The sequence below is a fragment of the Salminus brasiliensis genome, chromosome 13 (assembly GCF_030463535.1).
Source record: "Salminus brasiliensis chromosome 13, fSalBra1.hap2, whole genome shotgun sequence".
Lineage (NCBI taxonomy): Eukaryota > Metazoa > Chordata > Actinopteri > Characiformes > Bryconidae > Salminus > Salminus brasiliensis.
In genome coordinates, this window is record NC_132890.1 from 17,951,295 (window position 1) to 17,965,483 (window position 14,189).

Here is a 14,189-nt window from a genome sequence, read left to right on the forward strand (position 1 = left end):
AAAGTCCTCACGAGAGTGACCACTTAGAACCTTCTGAAATTATCAAAAAGATTCACAGAACTAAAGCTGTCATAGCAAGAGAAAGAGGGACTCTGAGCATGAGTAACCTTTCACTGACGCATGACTCAAAGCATCACTATGAACTAGTTTTTTAGTTTTTCAGTTTCTTAAAGATAAATGGCTCCACCTAGAGGTTACACTCAAAATGACCATGTTGTGTTTTTATTCTTTACATAACCAATCATGATTAACAAATTTAGTCCAAGACTTAATAAATCAATAAATCGCAATAGGCTTAGGGAAACATGAAAATATGAAGAATACACACTGCACATTACCTGAACATTTCAGTTCCACACACTATATTTATAAATGTTTGTGGACACCCCTTCTAAGAATGCATTCAGTTATTTTAACTTGCATCTATTGTTGACAAAGATGTGCAAATGCACACACACACACACATAGCTTGTCTAGTCCCTGTAGAAAGGTACTGCTAATAGAATAGAACCCTCTGGAGCAAATAAAAATGAATGTATTAGCACCATGCCTAATGCATGGCATGGGCTAGAGAGGTATACACCCCCCACAGCATTGAGCTGTGGAGACATGAAACTGTGTATTTTGGAATGAAGGTGCTCCATTTAATACTTTTAGGATAAGCTGAAGAGTAGGGGATGAGGTACAACATCCTGACTAGTGCACTTTGCAGAATAAAATTAAATCCTCACATCAATGCTCCAGGCTATGTAGTAGAAAGCATTCCTTGGGCAGTAGAGACAGTTACTCCAATAAAAGCAGGATGAACAACTGCTTTTTAAAAAACTTTAATACCCTTGATTTTGGAAGAAACAATAAGATTGGACAGGTACCCAAATGTCTCAGCAGTTAAAGCTCTGAGCTATTGATGACAGGGTTTGATACCTTGGCTTGGCAAGCTGCCCTTCTGGGCCCTTGAGCAAGGCCCTACACCCTTCTGCTCCCCGGGCACTGGAGTTGGCTGCCCACCGTTGTGTGTGTTCACTGCCACAGATGGGTAAAATGAAGGACACATTTTGCTGTACATAGTACAGTGACAAATACACCCGTAGCTTTTTTTCTTTCTTTTTTTTTTTTTTTTTTACTTCTGTGCATATAGTGTATCTTTCTTTACACATAGCAATTTGGCAAACAATGCAATACTTCAACTTACTTTTAGTAGTTTTGACACTTCTTTTAGCATCCATTTTGAGTTTTGTACAGACAGAAAATGATTAATTAAATTGTTGTTTAATTAATTAAATTGTTTTCTGCACTGCAAAAATACATACTGACTTAACATTGATCTAATTGACCTGATCTCTAGTGATTTGTAACTAATCGTTTGAAATAAAATTCATATTTTAAAAGAAATCCTTATATATTTATGAAATTGGATTATGAAAATCTCCATTATATTGAGTATACGAGGGAAATGAGAATAAAGTTAAGTGAATCTCTAAATCATTGAACAGGACGATCGATTCATTTAAACGGACAGTAAATAATAGGTTTGGTAAACTAAACTAATCTTATTATTCGTGGTCAAAATCTGTCTAACTCTTCTGACGAATTGCGTTTATCTGCTCTAAAGTAGAAATGTAGTGAGTGACTTTTGTGTAAAATAGGGAGGGTTTTCCTGCTCTCCGTCCTAGCGATCTCCCTCACCTTTAAAGGAGTAGTCTTGACACGTCGGTCGGCGAAGTGTGTGTGGTGTCAACCAAACTTCCTGGTAGGGTGTAATCGTGAGTTAAGCCTTTAGTACTATCCTTGTGTGCTCGTTCGGACCTTTAAATCAGAATGTGTGGTTTAGAAATACAACGTTCTTGATTATAAATATTTATAAAGCATGTGTCCGCTTACAGCGGGAGTTTGCGCGATCCGCTGAAACTTTGTACAACATACAAATAAATCATCTCCGGCAACATGATTTGAAGATCAGCGTTGCTCGGCTACGCCTATCAGGACCCAAGAGAGGCGTGGACGCTGGGGAACACGCGCTCTTAAACAGCAATAGGACTGGCTAAACCTCCTGTCAGTCATGCCACTGCCCATGTGAAAACAAGCATGTTCGTCTGCAATTAGAACTTTCTACGATGCGCCTTGGAGTTATTTTTGTCACATTATGTAGCTGTTTTTTAACTCGTAAGGTGAGTAACGCAACCTAGCTTTTAGATCGTTTGCGATTATTCGGTTTCCTTAAGATGGGAAATTAGTTTTGGCAAAGATGTGGGTTTTATATCCAGGTCCAATACGGACCATAGAGACTGTATAGGTTCCGAAAATCAGATACGTCTCAATGATTTAGTGCTGTTTAACCTTGGAGCAAATCTTTAGACTATGTAGACTATGTAACAGTGCTGTAGGCTGACCTAGCATGTGCGCCATTTGTCCAACAACCACAAAAAAGCATTTTATATGAAGTCGAATATGCTTGAATGTAATGCAGTGGGTGCTACCTGGCCGCGTCTGCTGTTTTCTGCATCCGTCAAGACTTCGGACAACTTATATAGCTAATAGTCCTCTCACACGATCTTCAGTCAGTATAAATGAAACATTTTATTGTGAAAAAAACTAGAAATGTCTAACTTCCATTTAATTAACGTTATCTAAACTGTCAACTTGCCCCTACCTTTGACCTAGGAATCGATAACAGGAGGACGTGGCCACAAAATACATTCTGAAGGAACACAGAGTTTCTGCATACTAGTGCTAGTTTGCCTTCTTTAATGATTAGTTTTCCAGAGAAATGTAACAGCTATTGGCACAGGATTACGAATGCAATAAAATGCAGACATTTGCTAAAGATGAGTGTAAGTGTGAAGAACCTTTTTAAAGTTTAGAGTTGTAGCTAATGTAGGGTCTCTATAGGCACCCTTAAATTGGCATATCACATTTATAGTATGTTAAGGTAGGGGTGGGCAGTCTGACCATTTCATCAACTTGTAAAAGTTTTGTTATCACCATACACAACATGCTTTTTTTTTTTAGTATATAGTTGATCTTAATTATTGTCAGTACTTGAAACACAGACCAACTGCAGGTTTTATTATAGCTAGTGTGACTCCTTGTTTAACTGAATGGAATATTAAACAAATAACAAAGGGAATCTGTGTACTAACCGTGAAAGAGCATTTGGAGACTGATGATTTGTCTCTGCATCACAAACTTTTATGATTAATTCAGCATCATTGGACCTGCATCAGATCACCTACCCAGTATTTGTTTCATAATCCTGATCCTGAAACGGATGGGTATTTGGCTAGAGGTGCGTCAATCAGGGATAGAGAATCTGAGAGATTGTTTTTGTGAATAATATTGTATTTATAGAATCTAGAAGAGAGCTTTTTAGTGGGCTTTTGAGTTCCTTTTCCTTTTTGAGAAATAAATGAGGAAATCTGTCACTAGCTGCACTGAGCTGTTTAAAAATGACTGTGGCCCTCTTTGACTTTATTGCTGCTGATGGTTCTGCTCAGCTGGAGCCTTGCTCCTACATCCAATGTGGGACATAACAGAATAATTGTTGAGGCTGAGAAATGCATGACTAAAAACAACTTTGCCATTAGCAAATTTTACAAACAGACATTTATCTAGATTATTTATGTACCTAACAAGGGATGCTTAAATTAGTTGTTTAGAAGACTTATTTATTTGCATATCACTAATATGAAGTTTCCCTTTCATGACACCTCATATGTTTGTCCACATATGAGTTTCCTGCCCTTTGAAAACATCAGCATTCCTTTTCCCTTCAGTGAAAATATGGTTTAAAATGTCTGTTTAAAGTGTTTAACAAAAGGGACATTTCTTCCTCCTCCTCCTAATACTGTGTCATTTTGCCTTTTTTGACTCATGTTTGGTTTTGTGTCATTAAGCTGTCACCACACATCCAGTACCTGCAGGAAGTAGCACTGAAAGTTGCAGAAAGTCCATTGTAGAGTGTAAAATCGTCCTTGACTAGTTCAACCTGGACCATGTTTTAATTGCCACAAATTAAAACATTCTAAAATATAATGCTTAAGTATTTCCAGATTCATTTAATGATTTTGATTCGGTCTGGATTCTGGGGTGATCCATCTGCTGTTGTGAGAACAGAAGACTTTCAGCAGTTTGTGAACATTCTTCTTCTTTTTTTTAATGCATTTCAGCTGCATTTCGGTTTCATACCCATAGTGCTGAGCTTTCTTTGTTTTATTTTTTTTTCCAAATCCTTTTATTGTTTTACACTATATGATGGTTGTTACAGTGTATCAAAATTATATTGCAATTCTAAAACTTGACCCTCTGTGTTGTGGAAGTTTGATATCTAATGCAGCTGTATTGTTTGAACAGCAAAGTTACAGACTTTACAAACGTTTACAAACGGGACCAATATACAATGTCTGCAATTTAGCATTGTTTAGCATTAATTGTTTGTAAATTGATCATTAGCATTGTTTGCTTCCCAGATAGGAGTATGGATTTGAAATTCACTCATTTTTGTCCCTTTACCTAGAATGTAGTGTGTGACAGTTACTGCTTTGTTGTTATAACAAAACTGTAGATCTGTAATGTAATGTAATCAGTTTGTCTTGAAATATGCTGAAAAAGTAAATGGCAGCTGGTATTCTAAAATGGCTTTGAAGCCAAGCGGGGGAAAAAAAGAGTTTTGACTACCAGATTTGTTGATTCATACCAAAAATATCTTTGAGATCTGTGATTCTGTCTTGTGTGTAAGTGTAGAAATGCGGCGCGGGGAACCTCTCCCCCAAGCCTTTCAGGCTCCAGTGGACGTGCACGCCAGTGAGGATGGGCAGGTGTACATGTTCAGAGGCAGACAGGAAGAACTGGAGGTTTCCTCAGAAGACGAGGAGTTCAACATCATGGAGCTCCGCCCGCGGAACCGGGACACTTCCTCTCAGGAGCGAAGCAGACTGGGAGAACTAATGCTGCTTGAGAGAAAAATCTCACACGAGGACAACCTCAACAAACTTGCCCTTCAGTACGGATGCAAGGTATTTGTGCAAATTGTTCTATCCTAAGTGGAATGAAAAGGCTCCACTTAGGACATCACAAGCGGATAAAATGTATGGGAAACAGCATTTTCCCCCCAAGGTAGTGTATGTGAGTTTGTATTTAATATTCACAATCTGTTTTTGTGCCGAGAAAGAAAGCATGCTCACTATGAAGTCATCTGTCCCCAGAATTTTGATAAAAATTTGTTGGCAGCGTAAACCACATGCCAACGCAAAGTAAAACACACATCAGCACATTTTGGAGTTTAAAGCACCTTCGGGCAAATTATTTCCAGTATCTGCTTTAAATAACAGTATTTAGGGGTTAAATCAGTGTTTAGGCAAAGCCTGATTTCATTCCACTTAGGATAGAAGATACTTTAATAAATAAAATATTAGTGCATCTCACACAAAGAATTCCATGCCATATTATTAATTTTCATTTTTACACAATAAGGATATGGGTTTAAATTCTATACTCTAAATAGGATTTTGGGTACAAAAAGATGCCGCTAAATAATAAATGGGTCATTCTCTGTTTTTAAAGTTTTCTTAAGTTTTCTGTGCCAAGAATGAAGCATATTCATTTTATAATTTTATTTCTGACTTCATTTTTATTTATTTACTGCTCTGAGTAAATTTAGAAACTTCTACAACCCCTATGCTTCTTAATGCTTAAAAAAACACAAAACAAATGCCCAGCAGATTTTGCAGGTTTACTGGACTGTGATTCTAAACTTTTAGACCGTAGTGTTTGTTAAAGTGCCCATATCTTGTAAAATTATTGAAAAGAAACCAAGCTGTTCCAAATCTTGTCACAATGTACTTTGTGTTGGTGTTTAGGTGGCTGACATTAAGCGAGTGAACAACCTAATCAAAGAGCAGGATCTGTATGCGCTAACTTCCATCAAAATCCCTGTGAAGAAGCATGGTCTGCTAACGGAGACTAACTCTGAGCTCCGGGATCCTCAGCAAAGACCCTCCTCAAGTCCATCACTGCCACCCTCTGACCAGCTGCAGGACTTTGCTGGGGCTGGCCCCTCTGTCAGGCCTCGAGTGGAGGAGTATACACACTTTCTCAGAGAAGTGGACAATGACATTGAGCGTCTGATCCAAAGCACAGATGCTCAGGAGGAAGTGTTTGGAGGCAGCTCTAATGAATCCCGGCAGTGGGGCTTAAGGGGCAAGCGTTTGACTAACTACGGTGCAGACTGGGGCATCCAATGGTGGAACGCTGTAATAGCCATGTTGCTTATTGGTATCGTCTTACCAATCTTCTATGTGGTGTACTTCAAAACTCAAGATAGAGGGGAGTCTACGCTGGATAATGGAGTGGTAAACAGCACTCTAGCTACCTCAAATAATTCAGGAGCAAGCTTCAGTACCACTAACCCTAACAGTTTGATTAAGAGCCACTTGGACAAACCATAGATAAAAATGAAACTGACAGTATTAAAACTGTTTAAAATGTGTGGCCTTTTAATCCGTTGGTGACAGCATTGATACTTCACAGATTTTGTTGAATTGGGCATGTGCTGTTGAGACCTCAGCAGTGAAAACCTAAATTCATTCTCCTTCAAGAGGGCTTCAAGCAATTAGCCTAAGTTACAGAGGTACTTGATTCAATGTTATTACTTGTACATAAAATGTATTGACTTACAGGTGTATGCAGATGTTTGAGCAACTCTGGACATATTACATGTTTAGTTGATTAAAAACACACTACAAAAAAAGCATTTTTGCACATTACTGCAAATACTGTATTTGCTTAATTGATCATATGGGGGGGGGGGGGCATTGTACAAATATTGTCACAATATATATGGCAAATAATGAAACTCGTTTTTTTTTTCCATGCATCAAAATTTCATTTGATGAATTGACCAATATGCAAGTTTTTGCGTGACAGAGGCAATTTATATTTATTTATTTGCTTATTTAATGTATGTTAAATTGAATAAATAAATAAAAATGTGGTCTAATATTTTTTTAGAGAAATACCATATGGAAGTTTGTCCTGTTTTGGAAACTTTATCTTTATTGTAGCAAATCAACTAAACATGTAATTGGAACACTTGAATACAACCATTTCATTTGGATAATTACCCACAAATCCTTAGGAATTATGCATTAAATATGTGTATTAAGCTTTCATGTACATCAGAAGTAAAGAAATGCCAAAGAATTAGATGATGAATGGTGGTGTAAGGAGTAATCATTGAGGAATCTCTGAAGTTACCTTTGCCAGATTAACATGTAGTTCTTTGGAGGATTAATTCCGTACATTTTATATATATGTGTAGTAGCCATTTTTCTTTTAGCCAACTTTTTTTTTTTTTTTTTTTTTTTTTTTTTTTTTGGGACTAGATTGGGTTTAATAATTCGCATCACAGCCCTTGATTAGTTTGTTTCTGGTTACAAGAGGAGTTACAATTTTACTCTTTATCCTGTTAAAGTGACTTGGGATTCATTTTGTGTAACATTGAGTATTTTTAATTGTATCGTCTGAAAACGTAATCGCAATGGTGCCATGGAAGAGAATCACATGCACTCCTGTGCATGGTTAAGTGCAATAAATATTCCCATTTATATAAAAGCACAACAGCAGCACAGTGTTTTTACTGTTATAAAGTTCTAAATCAGATTCCATGTGCTGCTACAGATTCTCTACAAAATTGCTGCATGAAAAACAAGAATACTCACTATACTTCCACAGCTAGTACTGTTCAGGGCAATAAGCCAGCTATAGTCAGTTTCTTTGGTGAGTGTGTTGGCAACATTCAAGTTACAGTTGGCAAAACCTGTGTGCTATCAAGTATAATATATGCTTTCAGTCTGAAAACCTCTTGTGACCCATTAAGAAAATGTTTACTGTTGAATCAGGTTTGTAGGTACCAGCATTTAAACTAGCTCAGAAACTGTAGCCCCTGGAATAAACTTGCAACTATTCAAGATCAGAGTCAAAAAAACAATAACTTTTTTTTTTTTTTGTGCTACTGGGATTAAACAAAAAGTTAAGTCATCCAGTTTAGGTTTGGTTTGACAGAGAAGTAAAGCTGAGTGTCATCAGCATAGCAATGAAAGTCAGTGGCATGCTTATTAATTATTTTGCCCAGCAACAGCATATACAGTGTGTGCAGAATTATTAGGCAAGTTGTATTTAAGAGGATTCTTTTTATTATTGAACAACTATGTTCTCAATCAACCCAGAAGACTCAAATATCAAAGCTTAATATTTTTGGAAGTTGGAGTGTTTTTTTTTTTTTTAGATTTGGCTATCTTAGGAGGATATCAGTTTGTGCAGGTAACTGTTACTGTGCAGAATTATTAGGCAACTTAATAAAAAACAAATATATACCCATCTCACTTGTTTATTTCCACCAGGTAAACCAATATAACAACATTTAGAAATAAACATTTCTGACATTCAAAAACAAAACCAAAAACAAATCAGTGACCAATATAGCCACCTTTCTTTACAATGACACTCAAAAGATTTCCATCCATAGATTCTGTCAGTTGCTTGATCCGTTTACGATCAACATTGCGTGCAGCAGACACCACAGCCTCCCAGACACTGTTCAGAGAGGTGTACTGTTTTCCCTCCCTGTAGAGCTCACATTTTATGAGGGACCACAGGTTCTCTATGGGGTTTAGATCAGGTGAACAAGGGGGCCATGTCATTATTTTTTCTTATTTTAGACCCTTACTGGCCAGCCACGCTATGGAGTATTTGGATGCATGTGATGGAGCATTGTCCTGCATGAAAATCATGTTTTTCTTGAACGATACTGACTTCTTTCTGTACCACTGCTTGAAGAAGGTGTCTTCCAGAAACTGGCAGTAGGTCTGGGAGTTGAGCTTCACTCCATCCTCAACCCAAAAAGGTCCCCCAAGTTCATCTTTGATGATACCAGCCCATACCAGTACCCCACCTCCACCTTGCTGGTGTCTGAGTCGGGGTGGAGCTCTCTGCCCTTTACTGATCCAGCCTCGGGCCCATCCATCTGGCCCATCAAGAGTCATTCGCATTTCATCAGTCCATAAAACCTTAGAAAAATCAGTCTTAAGATATTTCTTGGCCCAGTCTTGACATTTTATCTTATGTTTCTTGTTCAAAGGTGGTTGTTTTTCAGCTTTCCTTACCTTGGCCATGTCCCTGAGTATCGCACACCTTGTGCTTTTTGATACTCCAGTAACGTTGCAGCTCTGAAATATGGCAAAACTGGTGGCAAATGGCATCTTGGCAGCTTCACGCTTGATTTTCCTCAATTCATGGGCAGTTATTTTGCGCCTTTGTTTTTTCAACAAGTTTCTTGCGACCCTGTTGGCTATTTGCCATGAAACGCTTGATTGTTCTGTAATCACGCTATAAAAGTTTGGCAATTTCAAGACTGCTGCATCCCTCTGCAAGACATCTCACAATTTTTGACTTTTCAGAGTCCGTCAAATCTCTCTTCTGACCCATTTGCTAAAGGAAAGGAAGTTGCCTAATAATTAAGCACACCTTATATAGGGTGTTGATGTCATTAGACCACACGCCTTCTCATTACAGAGATGCACATCACCTTATTTACTTGATTGATATCTGTCAGATATGACTTTCATTCCTACAGTATTTTCAAGCCTGTCAAGCAGGAATGCATGATCTATGGTGTCAAAGGCAGCACTAAGGTCAAGCAGCATAAGAATAGTAGTGCAGCCCCTCTCAAATTAAACAAGTAGGCCGTTTGTGACTCTTAGTAGAGCTGTTTCAGTGCTGTGGTTGGGTCTAAATCCAGAATGAAATACCTTGTAAATGCTACTGTTGTGGAGGTGAGTGCACAGTTGCTGAAACACTACTTTTTATAGGACCTTGGCTATGAATGGGGAAATTTGATATTGGTCTATAATTACCAAGCTTATTGGAGTCAGGGTTGGGTTTTTATAATAGGCTTGATAATTGCTGATTTAAAGGATTTAGGCTTTTAGCCAATGCTGAGGGAAGTGTTAACTATGGCCAGTACTGGTTCAATGACCCTAGGCAGAACAACTGTGTTGAAACAGGACCTAGTACACATGAGGATGACTTTGAGAAGCTAATAATGCTAACCAAGTCCTTTTTTTAAGTAACCGGATGGAAATACTCCAAGTGTGCATTAAAGCTGGTGCACCATTTATCAACATTAACTGCAGTGGTTAGGGACTGGCTATAATTTTTCTAAGTCTAATGTTTTAAATTGTATCTTATCATTACTACTTATCATTACTACTTATCTGAAAAAGTAGTAATGAAATCATTACAAGTAATGTCAGCAGGAATGGCTAAGTTTGTTTGTTTGTGACTTCTGGTGAGTTTGGTCACAGTATTAAAAAGGAATCTAGGTTGTTTTTGTTATTGTCTAGTAGTGATGTGATGTATGACGATTTGGCTTTAATCAAGGCTTTTTTGTATTCTGCATGACCATGATTCCATTCAAGCCGTAGAGAGACGCATATGGTCATTATACCTAATTAGTTTGGGACTAATAAAGGATTATCTTATCTAGTTTGATCTTAATTGGCGCAACATTGTCAAGATAAAAGTGGCACACAGACAGCAGATCATTTCTTACATGCTTAAGATCTATAGGCTGATATGGCCGTGAGATGGTTAAATCTGGAAAGTTATTAATGAATACATTTTATCTATTTTTGCATAAAGGCAATGATCTCTTCTCTGAACTTTTTTAGACTACACCTCCAAACGATTTAGCCATATTTCTGACATGCAATCAAACAGTCGACAAACTCCAAGCCAGTCCAGGTATGTAATTGTTTTGTGAAATTTTGAATCAAAGGGAGGATCGTCAAATAACTCAGGTTCCACACCAGAGGTTCTGTATAAAAAGGTCCCTTTATTTCACAATCAACACAAACAAACCAAAAGCATACTTAGCAGAATGCTTTCAGTTTCACAATGAGACTTGCTGTTACTCACCACTCACACTGGATCGTGACAGCCCGTCGATCCTGGTAAGAGACAGCAGTCTCAGTGAACCACCGAGCTGGACATGCAGTTCCACTCAGCCAACTCTCACCAGAAAAAGGGGAACCCTGTCCTTTATATCTTTAACAAAAGATATACTGCCCCCAACTGCTCCCACCAGGCACAGTCTTCCCTTGACCCTTAATTCCAGTGGTTGATAACAGCACCCTCAAGAAAAACAAGTTATATAATTGATTATATAAACGTGAGTTTGCAGTATAACATAACCCGTGACTTAAAACAGCTGTATAGACCTCTTTCAACATATTGCCAATACATTGTGACCAGCAAGCATACCTTTAATATAAGGTGAACATGGACGCATTATATCCTTATATTCGGCTATGTAGACCAGATTAGCGTGCTTCCGCAGTGCACCTGCACCACTTCCTAATGCCTTTCATAGTACAAACACCCTTGCAGCCTATCCAAGGGGGTAGGTCTCTTCCTAGTGGTTACATCCCATAACCGAACAGTAAGTTGCTCATGTGCCACAGTGTGTACTAACTGAATGGAGTGTACCCAAAGTTGGTGCCTGGGCTTCCGCAGGGCAGAATTCATTCTTATTACAGTAATGTATGATGATGCAACTATTGACGTCCTTGATTTGCCATCTGATTTGTAAGTGTGCGCTCTTATGATTGATTCTGTTAAGGAGGTTAAATAAAACTGGAAGTGCAGTAGTCATTAAAAGTGTCATTCTGATTTGAACATGGAGAACGTATTTGAACTGGTCTTCTAAAAGAAACAGCTGAAAGCTTTCTACTAAGCTTAATTAGCAATTGAAGTTGAATAATAGTATGCAACTGTATTTACAGACTGGACTATGTATACACTCTCAGCCACCACGGTTTGTACAGCTTTACCTTATTGTCTGTTGTACCTTTTACAGTAATTTGAAGTTAGCAATCCGCATTTTCTGGCATCATTGTTGTACTCTATTGTTGTACTCTATGGACAGTTCTGTAGCAGACTATTTGAGCCTTATTAATCCAGTTTTGAATTCAATCCATTCCATGTATTGTTAGATCAGATCAGTCATAGAAAGAAAAGGTTTTATGCACAGACTAAACACTGTTAAACACTAAAACGTTAAAAAATGTTTATCCTCCAATGTAGATGACATAACCATACACTTTCAGGACTCTTAGCAGAACTGTGGGATTTGTCACAGCTAGTACCCTGAAGATACTATCCAGCTAGACTGTTTCTCCAGTGACATCAGAGACTGAGGGGCCCTATTTTAGCGATCTTAGGTGAGCTTTTGCTCAGCTTGATTTAGAGCGTGTCAGTGTGTCATTGCTATCGTAACGACAGTTCGCCTTGTGCGGTAAGATAGCAATGAGAATCTCAACACGCCTTGCGCATGTAAATGAGGTCTTTTAGTTTCTTAATTATTCATGGGTGTGTTTTGGGAGTAACATGCATTAATCAGCATGTCACTTGCCATTCCCTTTAGGAGCCAGGTGACTTTGGCAGGTTGCAATTTTAATGCTGCATTGCGCATGGTCTGGGAAGGCATACTGAAGCGGTAGAGCACCTCGCCTGTAGAATAATTGTATTTTATTTTGTATTATGTTTATTGTTAATGTAAAAGCTGATGTAAAAGCTACCTACCATAGCTACCAACTGGCACATGCTAGTGTGTTTTGCTTTGCCAAGATAGCAATATGCTGGACATTTACCAGAACACAGCTCGTTTCATAGCAATGAGCATCACAACGCGCCCAGGGTGTAAGATAGGGAAAACAACAGGGTTGAGCAGTGTAAAACTAATATGCCCATCTGCCTAGCATTGTGATACCACATGTTTCACTGCGAATTACAGCACTTGGAATGTCGTTACTTTAAACATAGTCATTCAGAAAATCACAAAAAGTCACTCTTACAAGGAATGTGCTAAACCTTATCTTCATTTCTTTTATGCAGGTCTTTATTTTTTCTGTGGAAGCCTGATGGAGAATTGTTCGAAGTCACACCTCTACAGGCCCTCTTTGGGTTGTCACAGTTGTCATCAGTCACAGTTAACTTCATCTACAGCAGAGACTTTTGATGTTCAAAATGACAATTCATAAAAGCAGGAGAGGATATGATCACTGGCCAAATGAGCAAGATCATGACTGGTCAGACTGTTTTAGGTCTGAATTGCAGTTGGGGCAGATGCCAAGACTGTGGCATCCAACTTCTGTACTTCTGGTTCAAATGATGTACATTCCTCCGCTCGGACTGAAACTCTGCAAACCACTTTAGTATTTGCAAGACATTGAAGCAGATGGTTGCATTAAAGATGTGATAAATGAAATCAGTGGCACATACACTCTTCAATAATAAAGGTAAAAGATGTGACAATTAAATTGAGAACCTTTACATCAAAAGAACGATTTTTGATTTTTCACACTCACACATCTCTATGACAAACATGTTTTTTTTAATGGATTTTTAAGAGTGTACATATCAGAACAGAACAAAAGATCAGAACATCTTTCACTGTTGAGAAAAAATAATTAGCTGTTTATGTTCAGGCAGATAAAATTGTTAACAGCAAACTACCTTTTCTTCTGAGACATCAGTCAAAAGCAACATCGTCTATCCAAAACTGATCATGTATCTGGCTTGTCCAGCAAATTCAATCCAAAAATGGACAAATTTTAGAGCAAAGAATTTAAATGATAAATTACAAAGCGATTCAGCCCAATCTCTCTCAATAGTCAGTAAACAAGTTAAATGATACAGGAGGTTTCCATTCATCAGCTTTTCCCTCTAGTGAAAATGGCAGGACTGATTCATGTCAATCCATCAGTACTTCTTATTAATTTCTACTATTTCTACTATGATAATGTGAGAGAAATACAGTGGGTGGTAAAAACATAATGGCAGTCCATATACCAAAAGTTATGCAAAAGAACTCCCCAAGAACACACGGTACAAGACAACTTAACTATATATATTTTTTTCCCAAAATTTCAATATTAAATGATTAAACTAAAGGTAAACAATCAGAGCATCTATACTGCCTGTAGAGCCCCCCTCCCTCCCTTCTATTTACATAAAAGGCTTCAGTTCACCCTCAAAACAGGTGCAAGTTGTGTCAATTTAAATGTCAATGAAGCAGTAATCCAAAATACGTTGAAACTGAAAGCTAAAATTACTATCTCACATTTGTCCTTTTT

The 14,189-nt window shown here is 37.9% G+C and overlaps 1 protein-coding gene across 1 annotated transcript; it reads left to right on the forward strand.

Moving 5' to 3' along the window:
- The first annotated feature begins 1,763 nt into the window (after positions 1-1,763).
- Positions 1,764-7,328, forward strand: lysmd4 (LysM, putative peptidoglycan-binding, domain containing 4). Its single transcript, XM_072695247.1, has 3 exons — positions 1,764-2,168; positions 4,741-5,012; positions 5,856-7,328. The coding sequence occupies exons 2-3, from the start codon at positions 4,743-4,745 to the stop codon at positions 6,441-6,443; spliced, it is 858 nt and encodes a 285-aa protein (XP_072551348.1). The 5' UTR covers positions 1,764-2,168; positions 4,741-4,742; the 3' UTR covers positions 6,444-7,328.
- Positions 7,329-14,189: the final 6,861 nt, after the last annotated feature.

Bases quoted from the DNA above. Each gene is read 5' to 3' on its own strand.
- lysmd4 (XM_072695247.1), top strand. From the start codon at position 4,743: ATGCGGCGCGGGGAACCTCTCCCCCAAGCCTTTCAGGCTCCAGTGGAC. The intron at 5,013-5,855 runs GTATTTGTGCAA...GTTGGTGTTTAG, and splicing joins CCCTTCAGTACGGATGCAAG to GTGGCTGACATTAAGCGAGT.